Source organism: Tachysurus vachellii, chromosome 10 (assembly GCF_030014155.1).
Source record: "Tachysurus vachellii isolate PV-2020 chromosome 10, HZAU_Pvac_v1, whole genome shotgun sequence".
NCBI lineage: Eukaryota > Metazoa > Chordata > Actinopteri > Siluriformes > Bagridae > Tachysurus > Tachysurus vachellii.
Window position 1 is genome coordinate 25887080 of NC_083469.1, and position 22650 is coordinate 25909729.

The following is a 22650-nucleotide window of genomic DNA, read 5'->3' on the forward strand; positions in this document are numbered from 1 at the left end:
TGAAATTTAATTTGCTAGTAGTGTTAGTGCAAGAATTTATTTAAAAAATGGAATATAATAATAATAACAATAATAATAATAATAATAATAATAATAATAATAATAATTTTATATTAACTTTATAAGTATTTTATAATCATGCTTATTTATTTATTTATTTATTTATTTATTTATTTATCATTCCGCCATGTCTTTCACTCTCTGTCTCACTCTCTGGTTATGTTTGTTTGTTTCTCTGAGCTCACCTTCTGAACCACAGCATCGTGTTTACGACACATGAAACAAACCCACAGCATCTCTGAAGCCACTCTAACGGATCACGTTACTACAGAGCCGCAGTTACGTTACAGTCTCCAGCTCCTCTTCCTCAAATAATCAGTTGGCTTGATGCTACAACAGAGCCCTCTTTCTCTCTCTCTCTCTCTCTCTCTCTCTCTCTCTCACACTCACACACACACAGTTGTAAATGATAGACGCTGGCAGTTCCTGACGACGTCCTAATTTACCTAATAAGGCTGGATGAGTCAGAGTGAGCTCTAATAGGATTTCTGTTGGCGGTGTAAAGAGCAAAAAAAAAGAAAAGACGAAAAAAGCAAAAGGCAAATTGAGCACCTAAAAATGAACACACACACACACACACACACACACACACACACATTTTGGTCTGTGGCGAGGCCTGTATCAGAAATGGAGTGAAATTACTCCAGATGGAAATGTTTTTTTTTTGTTTTTTTTGGTTTTAATGGAATCCAATTCAAAAAATAAAATGTTGATGAGACAAAAATTCCCACACACACACACACTCACACACACACACCATTGTTAGTGTTCACAACTCTGTAGTAAGCAACAATCTGATAACGTTTAAACGTTCTTTATGACGTCCCTCGCCGCCGAGACTCTCACGAGCTAATTAGATGACACAACTTTTTTTTTAATTTTTTTTTTATTTTTTTTTTTTTTTTTTTTTTTTTTTTTTTTTTTACAACCTCCATAAATTTCCCTGTTTAAATCTTGAAAGCTTTTATAATGCCGTCCAGATATAAACATTTACCCTGCGCCAATTAGATCCATTCAGAGCGCCGGCTGAGTTGCACCGAGGGGGGAAGAAAAAAAAAGTCTGCGGAGAATGAAAGCCGTAGGAAAACTTTCATCAAAAAATATAAGCCGGAGTTTACTGTTTGTGCATGACTTTCCTCGCCGTCTCCGTCCCGAGAGCCGCCAAGGAAAGTGGAAAAGACGGGAGGAGAAAAAGTGGAGGGGGAGATGGAGGGAGGAGGGAGAGAGGAAGGAAGGGGGGTGAATCAGGGAAGCTGAGAAGGAGATGTGAGGCATCAAATCAGGGGGACAAGTAAGCAAGCAGGTCGGAGCTAAAGCGAATAACTCACTCACTTTTCCACGTGGACGTGGTGTGCGTGTGCACGTGTGCGAAATCAAACACAGGATCTCACTGGAATCTATCAGGCATTAATTAGGCCGTCATTAATCCGTAACCCACATTAGAGTCTGAGTCTCCGAGTCAGAGCAGCTGAGGCTCCGGGTTCTCTCGCGTGAATTTAGCGCCGTGAATCTGAGCGCACGTCTTCCGGAAGGACAAAAGAAAAGGAGAGGAAGGAAGGAAAGAGAAGGAAAGGGAAGGAGGTAAAGGAAGGAAGAAAGGGATGAAAAGGGAAGTGGTACTAAACTGTTCTAGTCATGTACTCGTCATACAGGTGAAAGCATCTTTAAAACAAATTGTGAGAAAAGTAAAGAATTTAGCCACACAGGTTAGTAAACCCTGAATACTAAACCCACAGAGTACTAAACCCACAGAGTACTAAGCTCACAGGGTACTAAACTCTCAGGGTACTAAACCCCACAGAATACTAAACCCTCAGGGCACTAAACCCCACAGAATACTAAACCCTCAGGGTACTAAACACCACAGAATACTAAACCCTCAGGGTACTAAACACCACAGAATACTAAACCCTCAGGGTACTAAACCCCACAGAATACTAAACCCTCATAGTACTAAATCCTCATAATACTAAACCTTCAGAATACTAAACCCACAGGGTGCTAAACATACTGGGTACTAAACCTTCAGAATACTAAACCCTCAGAATACTAAACCCTCAGGGTACTAAACTCTCAAAATACTAAACCCACAGAATACTAAACCCTCAGGGTGCTAAACCCTCAAAATACTAAACCCTCAGAATACTAAACCCTCATGGTGATAAACTTACAGGATACTAAACTCACAGGGTACTAAACTTACAGGGTACTAAACCCACAGGGTACTAAACTTACAGGATACTAAACCCACAGGATACAAAACCCACAGGGTACTAAACTTACAGGGTGCTAAACCCACAGGGTACTAAACCCACAGGGTACTAAACTTACAGGGTGCTAAACCCACAGGGTACTAAACCCACAGGGTACTAAACTTACAGGGTGCTAAACCCACAGGGTACTAAACACTCAGGGTGCTAAACTTGCAGGGTGCTAAACCCAAGGGATACTAAACCCACAGGGTGCTAAACCCACAGGGTACTAAACCCACAGGGTACTAAACTTACAGGGTGCTAAACACACAGGATACTAAACCCACAGGATACTAAACCCACAGGATACTAAACCCACAGGGTGCTAAACACACAGGATACTAAACCCACAGGGTGCTAAACCCACAGGATACTAAACCCACAGGATACTAAACCCACAGGATACTAAACCCACAGGATACTAAACCCACAGGGTGCTAAACACACAGGATACTAAACCCACAGGGTGCTAAACCCACAGGATACTAAACCCACAGGATACTAAACCCACAGAATACCGACTGAGCCACAAGCACATGTCCTGTTTGGTACCTTTAAGATCCACATTTCGAGCTGAAAGCTACATCGGAAGTCAAGCTGAAGTTCTGAAGGTGTACAAAAAGAAAAAAATACACACATTTAAAATCATTCACATTAACTAACGTATGGATGAAAGAATCTCAGTTGGAAAAGAAAGGTTCCTGAATATGTGGTACCATAAAACTCTTCTCCTTTAGTACCTTTAGTTTCAGGTGTACAGATCAGTCTGTGATTCGTGGTGAAAGAGACACTAAATGTAGAAAAGGTCCGAACTGAAATCTTCTGAGACAGTGAACGCAGCACAGTGTGTGTTCAGGGGCTCAATCTAAAGGTGCCTTTATGTTTCAATTCGGATCTTTCACCTGAATCTGTGGATGTCGAGGAAGATTGTCGACTCTTTTTAAAGGTTAGCATAGACAAGAAAATTTACCACACAAAGCGACAAAGAAGAGAAACTCGCTTTAACTGTTTAATACCTTTTTATCTAATCAATCGAAAACAAATGTCCAAACCAAGACAGGACACAGAGAGGAGATAAAAAAAAATAATAACAAACAGCTACACAGCTACAGGTTGTTGTTGTTGTTGTTGTTTTTAAATAATTAAAAAATATAGAAGAGCGGTCGTCACGGAGATAAACCCAGATGAACGCTCCGAAATCCACCGGGAACGCATCTACGCTTTTCTAACCCTCAATCAGGGACTCTTGCGACGTCAAGCAGACGTTCCCTGATTATTTTCACCTCGTGTTAGCAACAAGAGCGAGCGCGTAAACGATAAAACGAGGTTTTCTGGTGAAAAGGCGGCCATTTTGTTTTGTTTACGTTTCGTTTTTGTTTTTACAGGAACGTGTTCAGGAGACGAGGAGGAAGAGACGCAGTTAGAGGATGATGTGCGAATATAAAAACAGACATCGTCATCATCGAGACGCTGCAGTGTTTCTTCTTCCTTAGGTTAATACACACACACACACACACGCACACACACGCACACACACACAAACACACACACACACAAACACACACACACACACACACAGTTTCCATGCTCAGGGCCACTCTGATTCAAGCCAGCTGTCGGACGTCAATCTATTAAACACGGACGATCGGTACACGTCTTGCTGCATCGCATGACATCAGTAAGCAGGACAGCATCACACACACACACACACACACACACACACACACTTTTTTTCTCACCATGCAAACAAAAGGCACGTTAAAAACCTACAGGAATTTGCGAGCGTATTAATCAAAATCGCCAGGCAGAAATTTGGCTATTGTTCAAGGGAAAGCCTACAGTCTCTCGCTCTCTCTCTCTCTCTCTCTCTCTCTCTCTCTTCTTCTTCTTCCTCTCTCTATCCTTTTTTCACTCACATGTATTTATCTAGATACAAAAGAACAACAAGGCTTCCATCCAAAAAAAAAATAAATAAAAATAAAAGGAGAAGAAGAAAAACAAAATGCCCTCAAGTTTCAAGTCTACTTTATCATTCGCACTTTAAAACAAACGAACGCACAAATGTTTGAAATTCCTGCGTTTTTAAATCATCCTGAATCTCTTAGGAGAGAATACGAGCAATTAGACTGAAGAGTGAGCAAAAGAGAGAGAGAGAGAGAGAGAGAGAGCAGGAAGAAGAGAAAGACACACCGATGTGTGTGGATGTTATTTATACGTTTCTTTTTCTGCATTTCGCCTGTTCTTTAATTTCCTTTAAAGAGAAAGCGAGAGAAAGACTAAAACGGAGCGACAGAGGAAAAAAAAAAGAGGACAATAAAGAAGACGAGCTGCTGCTTCAGGACGCGAGCCACATCCTCTTCAGTAATTTTGCTCGTTTATTAAAAAGCGTAAAAGCAACAGAAAATTAAGAAAGTGAGAAGACGAGTTTTAAAGCACGTGAATATTTTTCCTTTTTTTTTTTTTTTTTACATGTGAACGTCAAGATCATCTAAATGCATCGCGGCGTAGAACGTTTGGAGCGGTGTATATACTCCACGCCACGGCGTTACTCGGACGACGCTCGGCTTCGGTTCCTCGGCTCTGGAGAGCGCTCGCGATGAAAGGAGAGACCAAGAGGAAGAAACCTAAAGCTACTGAAAGATGTACACGGAGGAAACAATGTATAGATGAACACAGGAAGAGAAACCGAATGAGAGAGAGAGAGAGAGAGAGAGAGAGAGAGAGAGAGATAGAGAGGAGGGGGATTTCAACAGAACATCAACAAGCTCCAAATTGTATAAGTTTGACGTCTCAATGCGGTCAGGACAGAAAACCCCTGTAATAACACATTTATTACACGTTTATTACCGTTCGATTCCAGTATTTTACGGTTTTATTTGGTCGCTTGTTTACTTATTCTCTCCTAAGCGTGATTTAAGTGATCAAGAGGGGGAAAAAAAAGGAAAAGAAAAGAGAAAGAAAAGGAGATCTTGCAAATTTCAAAATAATCATTTCAAGAATTTCCATTTTCGAACAAGAGGTTTGTTCGTTATTCATCACCGACACTCTTCACCTCTTTTCTCCTCTTCCGTCTGTAGTCATGCGAGAGGTTCCTTTTGTTTAAAAAAAATAAAAATAAAAAGCACAAAAACCTAAAATCGGAGATTTCATCAAGAGAGAAAGAGAGGGAGGTATTTTGAGTTTCGTGCTTGCGAGCTAAAGATTTTTAAAAAGTTTAATCACAACAAAACCTCAATAAACATTCTGCATGGTTTTAGATATTTATTACACGTTTATTAAATATTATAAATGTTTTGTGCAAATGGTTAAAAAAAAATAAAAAATGAGAAGAAAGCGATAGAGAGAAAAAGAGAGAGATATAAACATCATCTTCTTTGCATCATCACTCAGAAACATTTAGTTTATTTTCCATTTCTAATAAGTGTTGTGTGTTTATTACACGTTTATCATCCTAAATGTTTCTTCCTTCCTGTCGGACATTCGGTACGTGCGCCTTGTCATCTGGGTAAATGTGAAGCGAATATATTGGCGTTTTCTACGAAGAGATTATTTTTTTTTTTCTCAAGGCGTCTTAATTCAAAACGATCATCCGACGTGTCGTTGAACGCTTCGTTGTATCCAACCCTATAAGGTTTAAACGTTCAAAAGACTTAAAAATAAATCTTTCATCATTTATGAAAAAGTCGTGCACTTATTTTCCATCTTCAGAGTATAAAACGTACAGGGGAAGAAAAGAGAAGAAACTAAATAAAGGAAAAGGAAATGATTAAAAAGGATAATATTGTTATTATCAAAAATTTTTTTTTTTAAACGAGGGGACATTCGACGGCGCCCGCGTTTTGACGTTCTCATCTGTTTTAAAATATTTTTACCAGTTCAGACTTTCCACTTTTTTCTGGGACGGATAAAGAAGAAATAACAAAAAAGAATTGATGAAATTATAAACAGACGAACACACACAGACACACAGAGAGAGAGAGAGAGAGAGAGAGAGAGAGAGAATGATGAGTGGCATGAGAGCAGCTGCTGCTCGGAGACGTTGACAGTTTGCTGTGAACTCTACGTGTTGATGTCGATATCATCTGAAGCATCTATGCAGAGTCGTCAAAAAGCCACCGCCTAGAAGTTCAGCCAACTTACCCTAACACCCCCCCCCCTTCACCCCATCTTCGTACACAGCATTTAGGAAATATGTTTTTATAATGTTTTTCTGCCCCCCTGTGACAGACTCAGAGCTCCCCCTAGCAGCACACGGCCAAAAAAACAACACCAAACACACCACGCTGTCTCGTCTGTCCTCCTCTCTCCATTATTCTCATCTCCTCTGGGAGAATGTCACGGTGAAAATTCGCTCTCTTGCTCCGGCCGAGCGGCGGCAGGCTCGGGCGAATTAAGACACGCTTTTACCTCGTTACGTTGTTTTGGTTTTTGTTTTTTTTCCTGGGTTCATGCCAAATGATTTTTAAGAGTCTTTGACCTGCAAGTCTTTTTGTACGGTGTATGGTTCAGAAATCATGGGATTATTCTTTGTGTGTGTGTGTGTGTGTGTGTGTGTGTGTGTGTGTGTGTGTGTGCATGGGGCATGCAGTTCAATTTGTCCTTATAATGTTAACGCAAATGATGTGTGTGTCACACAGTCAAAAGAAACAAAGCACACACACACACACACCCCAACACACACACATTTTAAACTATATTGTTAAATCATATAAAAATGGTTTTATAATCTGAATTAAGGAATTGCCTTATTTTTTAAAATAATTAAATTTAAATTCTGAATAGTCATGCAGTGAGATAGATAGATAGATAGATAGATAGATAGATAGATAGATAGATAGATAGATAGATAGATAGATAGATAGAGAACTCAGATTAAAACGCTTTGCTTTCGCAAAGGACGATAAAACCAAAAATAACGAACTTTAACACCTCGAAGAAAAACAGAATCCTATTTCCGCGTGTCGAGTTCCGCCGCTCGACGTCATACCGTTAAAAACATCACGCTTGTGGGTTTTGCACTTGTTAGCGCTCGATGAATCATTCTATACAACATGCACTACTACGCACAGAGCGAGGAAATAAAATGTAAAATAAAAGGACAAAAAACAAACACGGGTTTGGTTCGAAGAGCGACGTCTCGTTTTCAACGTGTATTCGAGAGCCTCCAAGACGCAACGCTCATATTTCACACCACGTTCATAAGTGTAGCACACAACCTCAGGGTAAGCTGGTAAAACTGCTCATGTGCTCAGGTCGAGAACATTTGAATTAACTCTCTGCTGAACCTGTCACACACACACAGACACACACACGCACTCTGAAATCCTCAGCACACAGACACAAGCAGTTGACAGAATTGACTCTGGTATGCTGATTTGCAGATCTTACACACACACACACACACACACACGAACACACTTGTAAAGCATGCACACTTCTAAATATTCATGTTTAAGTATCTATATATAAAGGTAACTCAAAACACACACACACACACGTCCTTAAGAAGGCCGCACTGTATCATCCCCATTGACACTATCGAATTCAGTTGAAATCTATTTCAAACCCCAACACACACACACACTCCCTCTCTCTTTCCCTCTCTCTCTCTCTCTCGCTCTCTCTCTGTCTCTCATACACTCACACACACATATACAAAGTCTCACTCACTCTCTGTGTCTCACACACACACAGACTCTTTCTTTTACACACACTTGAGTACATGTTGGTTCACACTGTTCATTAAAGTTAGCTCAAATGATTTGTTGAACGGTCTGTGACACACACACACGCACACACACACACACACACACACACACACACAAGAGTAAACTCTCAAAGCTCCTAAGCTTTGATGAGTATCAGCCAGCACCTGGCTAGTGTAACGGCACATCTCAAAAACATACTGATTACTCACTCTGTGGTTGTGCTAATAAAGTACCGAAGGTACTAAAGGTACTAAGAAATCATGTGGAGTGTATGAGTGTGTGACTTCTGCTCTCCCAACTCACTCTGGGTTAAAAAAAAAGAAAGAAAATTGAAGGATGATGGTTGGTTTGGTTTGGTAAGTACCGAGGTGTGTATGTGTGTGTGTGTGTGTGTGTGTGTGTGTGTGTGTGTGTGCTACTTAGTGCAGCACTTGTAGACCGTATAATGCAATAACAGACAGAACATGTAACTGTAACATCATAACACACACACACACACACATGAGCGTGCGCGTCTGTAAGGAATCTGCATCCACAAATCTTATGCAATTTTAATTTGTTAAAATTTTTCATGCAAAAAAAAAAAAAAAACGCAAAGCACCCGTTTAATTTTGCAAATGATTTAAACAGACAAAATTAGATCACACCCTTGTGTTGTGTTTCGTGCTTAATAATTGCTCCAAAAGCTAAAAACAATCTCATCCCGCTGATCAGGACATGCAGCAGATCTGAAGATCTGATTGGTTTTACAAATGAAATCTGATTTAACTTTATGTTTTTTTATTTTATTAAAAAATCACTAGATTCATTTCAAAGATTTGTGACACAAAAAAAAAAAAAAAAAAAAAAAAAAAAGAAAGCACTTGGTGGTCCTACTGTACTACGCTCGACATACATGTTGTGTACATCCCAAAGACAAAAACCTGCAATAAATCATTAACATCTGGCTACAACTGGATCGTCTCTTTTACTAAAAGCTGTCTCGAATCCTCGACTCTGTGCTTCCCCGAGTCTGTCTGACATCTTTAAATCCTCAAATGAGGTTTAAGGTCACTTATATCACTAAAGACAAGCTCGTGGTGCACTTTGTGACGTCTGCCTGCTTTGCGGAAACGTGAACGTTTCGAAAACGGTGTCAGCTGCTGGATTGTTAAAGCCAAAAAAAATTAAGAAAGGACAATAAACGGCTTTGAAACCTGAACTGCGAGTTAAATCACGTCGATGTTTTATTTTGGTCTGTTTTTCTATTGCAAGAACAAACCAAATCTTCACTAAACACAGATCCACCGAGCACATGGACTCCAGCTGTACGACGTACGTTTAATCTGTTTAGAGTCTGAATCATAAAAAAAAAAAAAAGAGAAGAAGAAAGAAAAGAAATCCCACTAAATGTGAGAAGTAGCTGTGTGACTTAAACCAGTGCTGCTTCTGTGAATGATGGAAAATTTAAATAAATAAATTGTGTGTGTTTTTTTTTTTTTAATTATTGACTTCAAATTTTATTTATTTTTTTAAAAAAATGCACAGAATTAGTGCAGGAATTCCATGTAAATGATGTGAAGCACTTTTTCTCTCTTTATTCTTTTATTAACCTGACACTTTTAAAAAACTATTTGACATATTTTACAAGATAACCTTTTCCTAAAGTTATAAAACCTCCCTTTAATTTGCAAAGTGTCGACGTTTTTAATTATAAACTTCAGCACTTGCAAAATGGGTTAAACAACAACAACAAATAAAAGACATATTTTATATTAATATTTTTTTAATTCCTGTTGTTTATTTTGTGGTCGTGCTTGAAGACTAACTCTGTGTGCCGCTTTCCACAGGCCTGGCTTTTCAGAAAAATTCATATTAAATTAGAATAATTTCAAAGAAAGCCATATTTCACGTGGAGCTTTTGCATTTCTATTAAACCAAGTAAATACAAACGAGTTAAAAATGTAAATGTCAAAACTCTGCTCCTTCCTTTCGATTTTGTGCTATTTTTTTTAAAAATAGTATTTCTTCATGTGCAACACATCTCACATCTTCTCTCTTTCTCTCTCTCTCTCTCTCTCTCTCTCTCTCTCTCTTTCTCTCTCTTTTTATAGTCCCTCTTTTCTCAACTTCTTCATTCTTGAGAATGATTTAATCCTCCTAAGAAACGATGCTGAGCATTATTTAACAAAGCGTCCAATTCCTGTCCCTGTAAATATGATATATTACTCTGTGTGTGTGTGTGTGTGTGTGTGTGTGTGTGTGTTATACGGATGTGTATAGATAGAGATTATAAAGTAGAGATTACAGATTAGAAAGCCTGTAGTTTTTTAGTATTAAAGCAGAAGACCATTTTTTCACGTTGCTTTTTCACGTGTTGTTATTTAAAGGGAAAAAATACGGACGCAAACGTGATGATTGCGACTTAGAAATAAGATCAGGGGAAAAAATGTAGGTTCGCATTTAACATTTGGAAGTGAAGCACTGTAACAGACGAGAGAGAGAGAGAGAGAGAGAGAGAGAGAGAGAGAGAGAGAGAGAGAGAGAGAGAGAGAGAGGTACACTATGCGTGCGCTTGGAAGTTTTTTAGGCTTTTTACGCAAAAAAAAAAAAAAAAAAGCAGCAAAGAGAAAAAGAAAGAAAAGAATTATGAGTGAATATGATATCATTGGACTTACTGCTTATAATCTCCCTCTGTGATAGATGCTGAGGGTTTCCCTGCTTGCGACGGGACATCGCCCTGCCTGGCATCTACACTGGCATCTACACTGGCAGCTACAGTGGCAGCTACAGTGGCATCCCCGGCGTACTCAGATTCTCCGTGTCCTTTTTTTTTTCCTTTCTTCCTTTCTTCTTCTTCTTTCTCTCTCTTTCTTTCTTTCTTTCTTTTATTTTTATGGAGGAACTTTTTGGAGTTTGTTGACTCGCCCACGCGCTCGGTTTCAGGCTCTTAGGCGCTCAGGTGAGGGTGAAGACGATGAACAAGAAGAAGGTGAAGAAAAGGGCGACGTGTTTGTCCAATATCCTTTCGAAATAATTTTTTTTTTTTTTTTGAATGACTGAATTTTTTTTTTTTTTTTTTTGAGGACGAAGAAGCTCGAGGAAGCTCAGCCGCTCCGGATCATGCATGCACGTGCTGTTTCGGTTTGGTTAGAAAGAATAATGCATTAATCTAATAATGTGATGATCCCGGTGGTGTGTGTGTGTATGTCAGTGTGAGTGAGTGTGTGTGTGAGTGTGTGTGAGTGTGTGTGTGCGCTGTGTGTCCGCGGCAGAGCGCGAGCTCAGTGCTGGCGCGGTGTTTCCGACTGCGCGCTCCTCCGGCTCCCTGCGCTCTGCTCCTCTGTGCGCTCCGGCCACATCAGGCTTCACCTCCACCACCACCACCTCCTCTATTCTCTTCTTATTTCTCTTCTTAATTTCTTTATTCTTTCTTTCTTTTAAAAGCACCTGGACACCTGCGAGAAAAAGCTCTGTCCTTTCTTTTCCTCTCTTTTCTCCCCGCGTGTCTTTCTCTTGCGTCCTGCTTGTCCGGGAGCTCTCTGTCCTTTCTCTTCTCTCTGTCTCTCTCTCTCTCACTCTCTTCTCTCTTTCTGTCTCTCCGCTCTGTGTGTGTGTGTGTGTCTGTGGCTCCCTGCGATGGGATGAAAATTCAAGTTCATGTGCGGACGTGACGTTTAAGTCCAGCATACAGTGGTGGTTGTGGTGGTGGTGGTGGCGGTGGAGGGGTGGAGGGAGGGAAGAAAAAAAAAAGAAAGGAAAGACAAACTGGAGAGAGCAAGAGCACTGGGGGCGACTAGTGGTGGCTTTACACACAGCTAGGGGAGCAGAGACAGCGAAACCAGCAGTGGACACACACACACACACACACACACACACACACACACACACACACACATGCGCGCGCGACTGTGTCTTCCTCTCCATCCAGCACTTCTATATTTCTATACTTATTTATTTATTTTCTTAAATATCCCTCCGTTTAAAAGAAGCATATAATAAATATTGCAAAAGGGAAGAAAACATGACACGAGATACAATTAAGGTTTGCTAATTAAATGAAAAATGATTAAAAAAAAATTCTTCATTTTTAATTTTTAACATTAGTACATTGTCGGTGCGACTTCTGATTATCGCCATAAATACAGCTTGGGACTTGATGTTTACATCTTTATCCGGTTGTGATATATAACACTGACATTATGTAGAATTTCAGTTTTTCCTCGCACCAAAAATAATCTAAAACCTGATCACACCCTTAGAAAAGTGAGTGTGAGACAGATGATTTGTCTTCCTCCTCCTCCTCCTCTTCTTCTTCTTCTTCTTCTTATTCTTCCTTTGCTTTTGCTTTCTTTTGTTACGTTAAGGCCCTTAGAATAAAACCCTCCTGCAGGAATGAAAGCATGAACAACTTATTCACTTGGAATAAACGGAGCATTAATTTATGTGACGCGTAAAAAGTTGTACAAAACGTCGGTCAGGTTCCCAAAAAGGCAATACGTTTTACTGTATTTCTGTTTTTATATTTTTAATCACATAATTCATCCTTAAATACGTCTATGTCTGATATGCAAAAAAAAAAAAAAAAAAAAAAGATCCGTCTTGAGATTCTGTGTGGGTTTTATGAATGACGCATTTTTTTTTTGCATCTAAAATATTGATGCGTATTTTGCTGCAGATATGCATGCGTGTGTTTTATTGTTGTTGTTGTTGTTGTTGTTGTTTTGTCCCGGATTAGTGATTAAATATTATTTAGAAGCTACAGGAGAAATGATGGAGGTTCGTCCTGTTCATAATACTGTGCACAAAGACATACAGATCATACAGGAATTCCACTAGACAGAAAGTGTGTGAAGAGGATGATTGTTTAAGCAGCAAGCAGGAGGAACTCTTTATTATTATTATTATTATTATTATTATTATTATTATTATTATTATTATTATTATCTTTCAGACTGAGCATAATGATGCTGTGATCATCAGACGGAAAAGGAAAAGGGATGATGACAAGGAGGGGAGGAAATATTTGAGAAGATGCAGCTTCTCACACCGGCGGATTTCTTTCAGGATGTGTTTACACTCCATTTACAATGAAGAACACTAAGGTGCGTGTGTGAGGTCAGTAAAAGCTGTGGGAAATATTATACACTACGTATCTGCACAAATAACCCTCTATCTTATATCTTGTTAGAATAAATATCTCTACACACACAAACACACACACACATACAGAATCCTCCACCTCCTCTATGTTAACACACATTTGGGAGTATTCTATTTTCAGCTATATATATATATATGTGTGTGTGTGTGTGTGTGTGTGTGCACGCACTCATTTCCTATACACAGTTGGACTGGTTTTATGCATCCATGCAGTGTGTCTTTTCATCTTCTTTCCTCATTAAAGAAAGGCCATTTAAAGGACTTCACACTACTCGAGTCGTAACTTTTACTCTCCTATAGACTGCTTTCCTAATTTAGGTCTAAAGGCTGGAATTATGAAGCACGAGGTGACTGGATTCTAAACAGAAACCAAAGAAACATATCTTAAATGAGGACTGCAACATTTCTACGACCATCACATCGACTAAAATGTGAAAGCAAATGTGTTACAACTGTGAAATTTATTACACATACACACACAGAGTGAGAGAGAGAGAGAGAGATGGAGGGAAGGAAAGAGAGATACATTTCTTTTACTTTTCTAAACAGCTCATTTTATGCGACAATATTTACGTCAAAATTTCCACTTTCTATGCAATTTCAAAACAAGTGAAAATAAATGTAAATATGAAAAAATTCTAAAATGTCCACACACACACACACACACACACACACACACACACACACACACACACACACACACAAATACTACTATATGGATTATATATGTATATATGTAAATCTATAACTTGGAGTGTGTGTGTGTGTGTGTGTGTGTGTGTGTGTGTGTGTGTGTGTGTGTTGCAGTTGCCATGGACATGTATTTTAGCCTCCAGCAAACAGAACATTATGTACGCACAGGCACACACAAAAACACACTGTTCATATGTCTATCTACCTGTGTGTGCGTGTGTGTGTGTGTGTGTGTGTGTGTGTGTGTGTGTGTGTGTGTGTGTGTGTGTGTTTGTCGACTAAACTTCCTTGTTTGCCGAATTCATCTTTTCTGTATTGAAAGTCATTGAAAAGAGATGAAATAATTGTGTTTAGTCTGTAACTCTGCTATAATTCATCACTCATAATGTCTCTTGCTTGATTTGTTTCAGGCTACGCTACAAGATTGAAAGTATTTAACCATATAAATGATCATGTAGACATCTGTGTATTGTTGTAAAACCAAAAAAAAAAAAAAAAGAAAAAAATGTTTTATATAAAGCTGAAATGGTTGCATTCTGATTATTGCTGTTAAAGATCTTTGCTGTTTGGCCTTTCAGGTGTTTTTGACTTGTAATGCAACAGTACCCTCTGTTGGCTAGCTGTGTGTCAGATGTGAACCACAAGACTGGCTTCAATTAGGTACACACACACACACACACACACACACACACACACACACACACACACACACACACACACACACACACACACACACACACACACACATACATACACACTCTGTTCTTCCTAATTTCACCCCCCATGTATACCTAGAGAGCAGTGTGTACTCAAATAATCTACTGTACATAATGTTTTCATATTATTTCCAATAAAAAAATATTAATTATAAATAAAAAATAAAAAAAGGAATATCCATGGATGACTTTATTGATACATTATACGTGTTCAAACTGTATAAATTATACAACTCTAATAGGTCTGGCTCTAATATTAAATACATTATCATCTGGATGTCTAAAGTTTATTCTAAACAACTTCTTAATATTAAAATTAAATAATAAAATGTTTATGAATTGAATGCATCACTGTGAACACTATAAATGTTCAGTCCCTGATCATAGAGTGGTTTTGAAGAAGAGAAAGAAGAGGAAGAATAAGAAATAAATATGTCAATGATCACAGTTAATATCATTGATTCAAGGAATAATTATAGTTGTTTATATATTTGGATTGTATTTTTTTTTTAATAGTGTAATAACCCTTATGCAAAAACACGATGCACTCATGATGTGATGGTTGATGATTGCATGACTATGACATCGAGTGAAAAAAGGCCAGCTCATTGGGTGATCTGGAAAATGATGATGTGAAAGAAAAATTAACCATGAATCCACGTCAAATCTTTTAATGTGCAAAGATAAATGAATCACCCACGGAAGACAAAAATCCTGATAATTATGTGGAAGTACGTGAAATAGGTGAAAAATCACATATGGGAAAATGAATCATTCGAAAATAATTGAATCGTGTGGGGCGGAAATGAATCTTATAAATAAATGAATGATGTAGGGTGAAAAAATATGAAAAGTAAATTCACATGCAGAGGAATCATGTAAAAATAAATAACTCATTCGGCTATAAACGAGTCTAACATGAATCATTTGAAAATACATGAGTCAAGTGAAAACACTCTCAAATTCAAAAAATAAATCAATCATATTGAAAGACATCAAATGTGAAAAAGGAATCATGTAAAAATAAATGAATCATATGAAAGAAATCACGTGGAAAAGGAACCATGTAAAAATAAATGAATCAGCTTAAAGGGAATCAAATGTTATGCATGAATCATGTGAAGATAAATGAGTTGAGTTGAAAAAAACTCAAATTTGAACTCAAACAAATCATGAAATTAAATGTGTCATATGGAAAAAAATCACATATGAAAAAAGTAATCATGCGAAAGGAAATGAATCGTGAAAAAGAATCACATTCATTCAGACTGTAAAGGTTTTTCTGTCTGTCTGAAAGATTTCAGCTTTGCATCTTTTCTGAAAGGAAATCTCGCTTCAACGCTTCTACCTAAAACCTCTAACTGCTCTCTAAAACCTGTGCAGTGCATTGTGGGATATCACACATGAGCTTGGTATTTCCAGAGTGAACAGTTTGGCAGATTTAGGTGTAAAATGACGTACAAAAACACTGTTATGCTAAAATAATAAACATGAAGGTGGTGTGATGAAGCGGCGTCACTCTTATCACCCTGAAGTTGATTATTTTCCTATACCAAATCAGATCAAATCAAATTTCATTTGACACATACACATACATACAGAGTACGACATGCAGTGAAATGCTTTTTGCATCTGTCCGGTATTCAAACATAAGGAATGCAATTTGGGATAAAAAAATATAACCAAAAGGAGGTAGATAAATAAAAAAAAAGTATAAACTATATAAAAAGAAACTATATAAAATATGAAAATATAAGTGAAAAAATAATGTATATACATATACATAAATATACATAAATGCGTATGGTTTTTAATTATTGTCCTTAAAGTGTCTATGTGCAGTATGGTGTGTATGGTGTGTATAAAGTGGTAAACTTTATAAATATAAATATATATACACCTACCAACATGTTTCAAAGTGGTTGGTGCCTTATTAATTTATTAAATAGAGAATACTTTTTGTGTTGTTGCTCTTTATTCATTTATCGTAACATTTAATCTTACTGAATGCAGAAAACTTATCATATCAACGATCGCACAGAAGCAAATGTCAACCTTTAACAAATGACACCTGCCGTACTGTCAGAGCTGCTTAATAAAGAATTCAACAGCACTCTGGTATAAAATAGAATATTACAACAAAAAAAAAAAAAGATGTGTGTGAAAGGAACCCTGAAGGACTACAGTATAATTGGCCTCTTAGCTTTGTTTAACCCGAATTTGGTGGCCATTTTGAACCTGGAAGTCCCTCTCAGTGAGTCCTTTCCAGACTCTGGTGCCCCCGTATCTTCAAGTAATCAGTACAGGATTGTTTAGAAAGAAAAATGGTAGCCGTGCGACTGACATCAGTTTGCTTGGCACTCGGAAAGCAGTTTCAATTCCTACAATCCCGAGAGAGAGAGAGAGAGAGAGAGAGAGAGAGAGACAGAGAGAGAGAGAGAGAGAGAAAGCAGCTTGCAGAACCTGGCATCAGATCAAGAAGTCAAACGCTGCCAAAGACACGCATTTACAACGATTAGCTACCTTTTTCTTTTATCCGTCCCATAGGTGGTTATCTAATCGCCAGTTTTTGTTTACTGGAACCGCTCTGTTTAGAAACTGCACCAGACATTAGCTGGAGCTAGCAATGATGAGGTAAAAATGTCATAAGAGAAAGAGAGAGAGAGAGAGAGAGAGAGAGAGAGAGAGAGAGAGAGAGAGAGAGAGAGAGAGAGAGACAGAAAGAGAGAGAGAGAGAGAGAGAGGAATATAGAAAAAATATATATAGAGAGAGAGAAGCGAGTATAGGTGAGCGGCGTCCTATCAGAGACACTAATAAGATAAGCTAGGATACACTCACACGTAGAACTTCATAAGCTTTTAATACTTTTAGCTCCATCTACAAGCAGAACCTCCAAAGTGTAAGCACAATCTGTGGAGTTCACTTCCCGTAGGTTCGACGAGACCTACACGCCGAGAGCCGGAGCTGACGAGGATTAAAGAACGGAGAACGAGATGTTCAGATCTCCAGCAGAAACTCCAGCATCTTGTGTGATAGCTTTTCATCCTAGTTTGGATTTTGTTGAGTCAGTGACGTCTCTGAGGACGAGAAAGCATGTGTGTAGGGAGTTTCAAATCAAATCACACACTGAGAACATACCGTGGATTAAGGAAAAATACATCGATTTATGTTTTGTAGTTACAATTAAAAATCCTAGATATAACGGTTACATAAAACAAAAGCAATACGTATAGTAAAGTTGCAAGATTTGGCCACACAATATATTAAATCTCTCTCAAACTTCTTTTTTTTCATTTTTCCATTTAATTACTCTCTCCGTCTCTCTGTTCTTAAGTGGATTTAATAACAACAACAACAACAACAACGACAACATAATCTCATTATTGCAATTAAAGGTGTTGGTGGTGGTGGGATTAAAAAAAAAAGAGGAAAAATCGTGAGTAAAAATGTGTTATTTTAACAACAGTAATTTATACTGCATAATAAAAGAAATAATATAAAGGAAATGAATATGAATTTAATTATGATTATGAAGTGATTAAAGTGTCCTTATAAATGGAATGTAATTATTCTTATTTGACTCATGATGCTTTTAAATTGAATTTTAAATACTTCAATATTAGTAAAACATAATAAATAATTAACATCTTTTCAATTATTTTTAAACGTCTATGTAGCACAGACATATTCCTTATTACATAAATATTATATTATTCTATAAATATAACTTAGGTTAACCTGTAACCTGTATAAATAAAGGGGGCGGGGCTATAACACTGGGGCTCTGACGTCATCTCGGCGCTTTGTGACACTTATACGTTTGCGTTTTATCCAATCGGTTGTGTACAATTCGGTCACGTGATTAAGACTTCGATAATTGAGGAAAATTACGACTAATTGAAGTTTGTTAGTAACAAAGAAGAGAGAAAAATAAAAAAACGGTGATAAACATCAAAATGTCGCCCAAAAGGACAGTAATAAGACGAGGTAATGTTTTGTTTGTTGGTTTTTAATCGATAATTCCACTCTTTGGTGGAATAGCTAATAATAGTTAGCTTAGCAAGCTAATAATAGTTAGCTTAGCAAGCTAATAATAGTTAGCTTAGCAAGCTAATACTGTAATAGTTAGCTTAGCAAGCTAATAATAATTAGCTTAGCAAGCTAAACTAGTTCCTCAGTAGTTCCTCCTCCTTATAATGTGTTATGTGATGTGTATATATTATCTATTATATTATATATATGTTATATACACATATATACATATAGAATGTGTGTTTTGGTTTTGTTATAACGCGTTTAAATGTAAGTATTTGCTGAAATGAAAGTCACCTCAGGACAGTTTTGCTCCTGTCATGGAGTTTCATACAGTGCTGTTATTTTTCTAACGAGGGTGCCAATAATATTTTTGAGTATGCACACGAATAGCCTTGAGTAGAGTTAACACTCCCTCCCATATTGTGTATTAAACTGTATTAAAGTGTCAGTATGATTTATATTTTAAGTGAATCCGATTCTAACTTCTTGTTTGTTGTTATTTCTGTGAGAAACTTTGAGGCGGTGTCTTTCCCTGACAACACAAAAAAAGTCCAGGTTAGTTCATTTCACCTTTTTATATTTTATTAATGTGCGTTGAATTAGAATTGTAACAGAATGTAAATGTTTAACGAATGTATCGCACAGGAAGTCGACATCCGCAATTAAACACGTGCACGTCTTCTGTTGCATGAACTTAAACTTCTCTTGTGATTTTAAGTAATGTTCTCTTATCCAGCATAGACGACCAAACACTTTCGCATCCCGCCGTAGCTTTAGAGTTGTTGCTTATGTAACGACGTAAACCATGATTTAGTTCCAGTTGTTGTACCTGTCTTTATATCCACTGTTGCAAGTCTGTTATTGTAACAGTTAAGGTGGTGTTTAATAATGAGAAAAGTCTAACACTGTGGGTGGGGTTTGTTTTTTTCCCACTTAAATAAAGGTTGGAGATGTTTGTCCACCTTTGCTGATTATACTTTAATGTTACATTAGATTTTTCTGGCCCTGAAATAGGCCCTGCCCCACTAAACTGAAGCATAGCTGTTGATGTGATGATGTGACATGATGCGACTGTTTTAGATACGGAGTACAAGCGAATTACTTGAGTAAAGGAAAAGTTTGTTAAATGCTTTCGTTGCAGTTTTATTGCAATTCATCGCCCAGGCAGCAGAGGGCTCTTAAAAAATACAGACTGCTCCTTTAAAGAGTTCAGCACTCACTGTATATGGAGATTAGTGCTTTTGGTGATGCATAATACATAAAGAAACACATGTTCGCACACATGTAGATGTGCGCGCGCGCTCACACACTCACACGCGCGCGGCTTTTATCCAGACACGCTCTCGGATGTTGAATAATGGTGTCCTCTTTGGGAAGCGGCAGTTCCGGCCTTATTGCTTCCCATCCAGCTCCATCAGCACTTTAGAAGATTAAGTTCTAGTGTGTCTTATCGCCCTGGCTCTGTGCTCCCGGCTGTGCGTTGGCTCTCGCAGACCCGGCCACGTCCCCCTTTCTCCACAGCCGCCTCACCCTGTCGTCTCCACAGGACCTTAATTCGGCCTCTTCTTTTGCTCCTATCTGCTTGTTTCACGTTTTTTCCTCTCCGGCTGCTCGATTCATCACCGCAGGATCAGCGGAGAAGGGCCTCGCCGTCACAGAACGTTATCAGCCATCTCAATGTCGTCGCCGGTGCAGGACATGGAGAGACAGGAGGTTTATAGAGAGATGTAGCGAGATGTGCAGTTCTATCGGTTGACCTTTTCAGCCAGCGCAGGCAACGCAGCACCTAGAAGAAGCGCACCGCCTCGCACATGAGCGAGCGTTAATCCGTTATCAATAGCACGCCTGCCCTTAATTATGCAGAGGTGACTGATAAATTAGCCTAGGCGGAATGGCGATTATCTCTTCAATCCGTCTGGTATCTGGAATTAAAATCAACGGCTCATCAGCAGATTACATGATGCACAGAGTACAAGTCCTAAAAGGGCGACACGATCACACAATTGCAGCGTGCACATGTATCATGGCTCGCAGCATATCCGTCATATCTCCTCCCAGAACACGATCACGGTGCGATTAAACCCAGCATAGCATCACGTGCAGCAGAAATTGCATTTCGAGACGTTTCGCCTAAACAGCATGTCGTGCTCTTTGATCTCCGTCCATCACGGGTCAGTCGAGTCTCGTTAATTACGCTCTCGCACGTTAACTGCCCTCCGCTGCCCTCTTCTGGCTCAATGATCACCTCTAGTGGAAAAATATAATGAATGAGAATGAACAAAAGGTTGAGTTTGAGTTTAAAATCTCTCTCTCTCTCTCTCTCTCTCTCTCTCTCTCTCTCTCTCTCTCTCATGACTTAATATAATACACTTGATTTGAGTAAAAATGAAAAAAAATGTCTTATGTGGAATATTTAGTGCATTAATAGGAAAAAGACACAATTAATGGTGACAATATATTAAAAAAAAGATAAAATAAGGATGTGTGTGTACCATAACTGTGTATCTTAAGCTGGCTAAAAATTCACTTAACCGTTCCATGAATATCTTCTTATTTATATTTGAACTTTAAATTACACACCCAGATTCTCTGGAAACCTTTTGTTTGGCACTCAAGTCTTTCATTATTTTATGTACGAGAATGTAAGCGAGTCTGTTTGGATGAAGAATACTTTCCAGGCAAAGTGCACTTTCCGCAGTGAGCCTACACCAGGAGATACTCCGGTGTCACGGCGGATATTCGTCAGCCACTCGCCCGTTCCCTTCGTCCTGACCTAAAAACAAAGTTCTGTGGTGTTCAGGCTGACCGGTGGAGGAGTGACAGGAGCGCAGAAGCCGGACGCTCAGGTGGACACGGCACAGAGATGAGCGGAGCGCAAGACGAGATGGGTTGTGGCACGCCGCATCTCCAGCTTCGCTGTTAGGACAATTGTCTGAAGATCACACCGAGGAATTAGAGGAGGTTTATCTATATCACCGCTTTCATCCATGCAACAGAAAACAATTACATGAACCGGAGTCAGAACAGGAGGAAACTACACGTGTACAATAGTAACGGTCTCTAGCTTTGTGTTTTTTTAGTCTGTTGTTTCTAATTGAAAAAATAAAAGCTGGACATTTTTGCAATGTCTATTGCCCCTTTTCCACCAAAAAGAACCGGGTGCTGGTTCAAAGTTGGTTCCACTGGCGAACCTTCTAAGAACCGGTTTGTCTTTCCACCGGCTAGAGAGCATCAGAGAGCCGAGTCTGACGTCACTGTATACGTGTCACGTGTCCCAGCAACGTTAGCGCAGCAGCGGCAAACACAAACACATCAACAATGGCGGCTGTTGCTTTACTGTTAATGCTCATGGCTTTGTGAACCTATGTGAACACCCAAATGTGGCGAATCCAACGAGTACGTGCAACTCCATTTAATCTGTATAAACGGAGGTTGTTATCGAGAAAGTACATAACGTTATTTTATCGTTAACACAGAAAAAAGTTAGCCTTAGCATGTAGCTACTTACTATCATGTGTGCTGATAATGTATCATATCGTGGTAAAGTAAAAGTGTATTAAACATTAGTATACTTAAGGTACATTATCAAATGTGCTAACAGTAGCTCCACCCACAAGCGGTTCTTAAGTCTAGACCAGCAACGTTTTGGTGCTACTTAAGAACCACATTTCCTGGTTCAGAGCCGGTGCTTTGGCTGTCGAAAAAGAAAGAACTGGTTCTAAATTAGGCTCCGAACCAGCACTCAAACTGCCTCGGTGGAAAAGGGGCATATATGTGCTTAGCATACGTTTTTCTTTGCCTTGTTTCCGATCAATGAATGAAGTTTTGAGTTATTTGATTGAAGAAATTTACAGCCATTTTTTTTGCTCTAGTTATGTGATGCGCGATAGTAAACAAATCGTAAAAAAAAAAAAAAAGGATAAATTTTACTCTGAGACTCAATAAACAAACCGGCGTGGACTTGTCCCGAGAGTAGGTCTGAGAGCGTAGAGGTGTGTGTGTGAGCGAGAGAGACCAGAGCGGGTCAAGGACAAACACAGCCG

The 22650-nt window shown here is 38.7% G+C and overlaps 1 protein-coding gene across 2 annotated transcripts in view; it reads right to left on the reverse strand.

Annotated features, from left to right (window-relative positions):
* bcl11ba (BCL11 transcription factor B a) overlaps positions 1 to 11674 on the reverse strand; it is a 52924-nt gene extending 41250 nt beyond the window's left edge. Inside the window, exon 1 of one of the 2 annotated variants that reach the window (XM_060880477.1) lies at positions 10678 to 11674. In XM_060880477.1, the coding sequence (XP_060736460.1) occupies positions 10678 to 10750 (73 nt within the window). In that variant the 5' untranslated portion in view covers positions 10751 to 11674. The remainder of the gene's footprint in view (positions 1 to 10677) is intronic. The other variant, XM_060880478.1, reaches the window with a different exon arrangement.
* Between the last annotated feature and the right edge of the window lie 10976 nt (positions 11675 to 22650).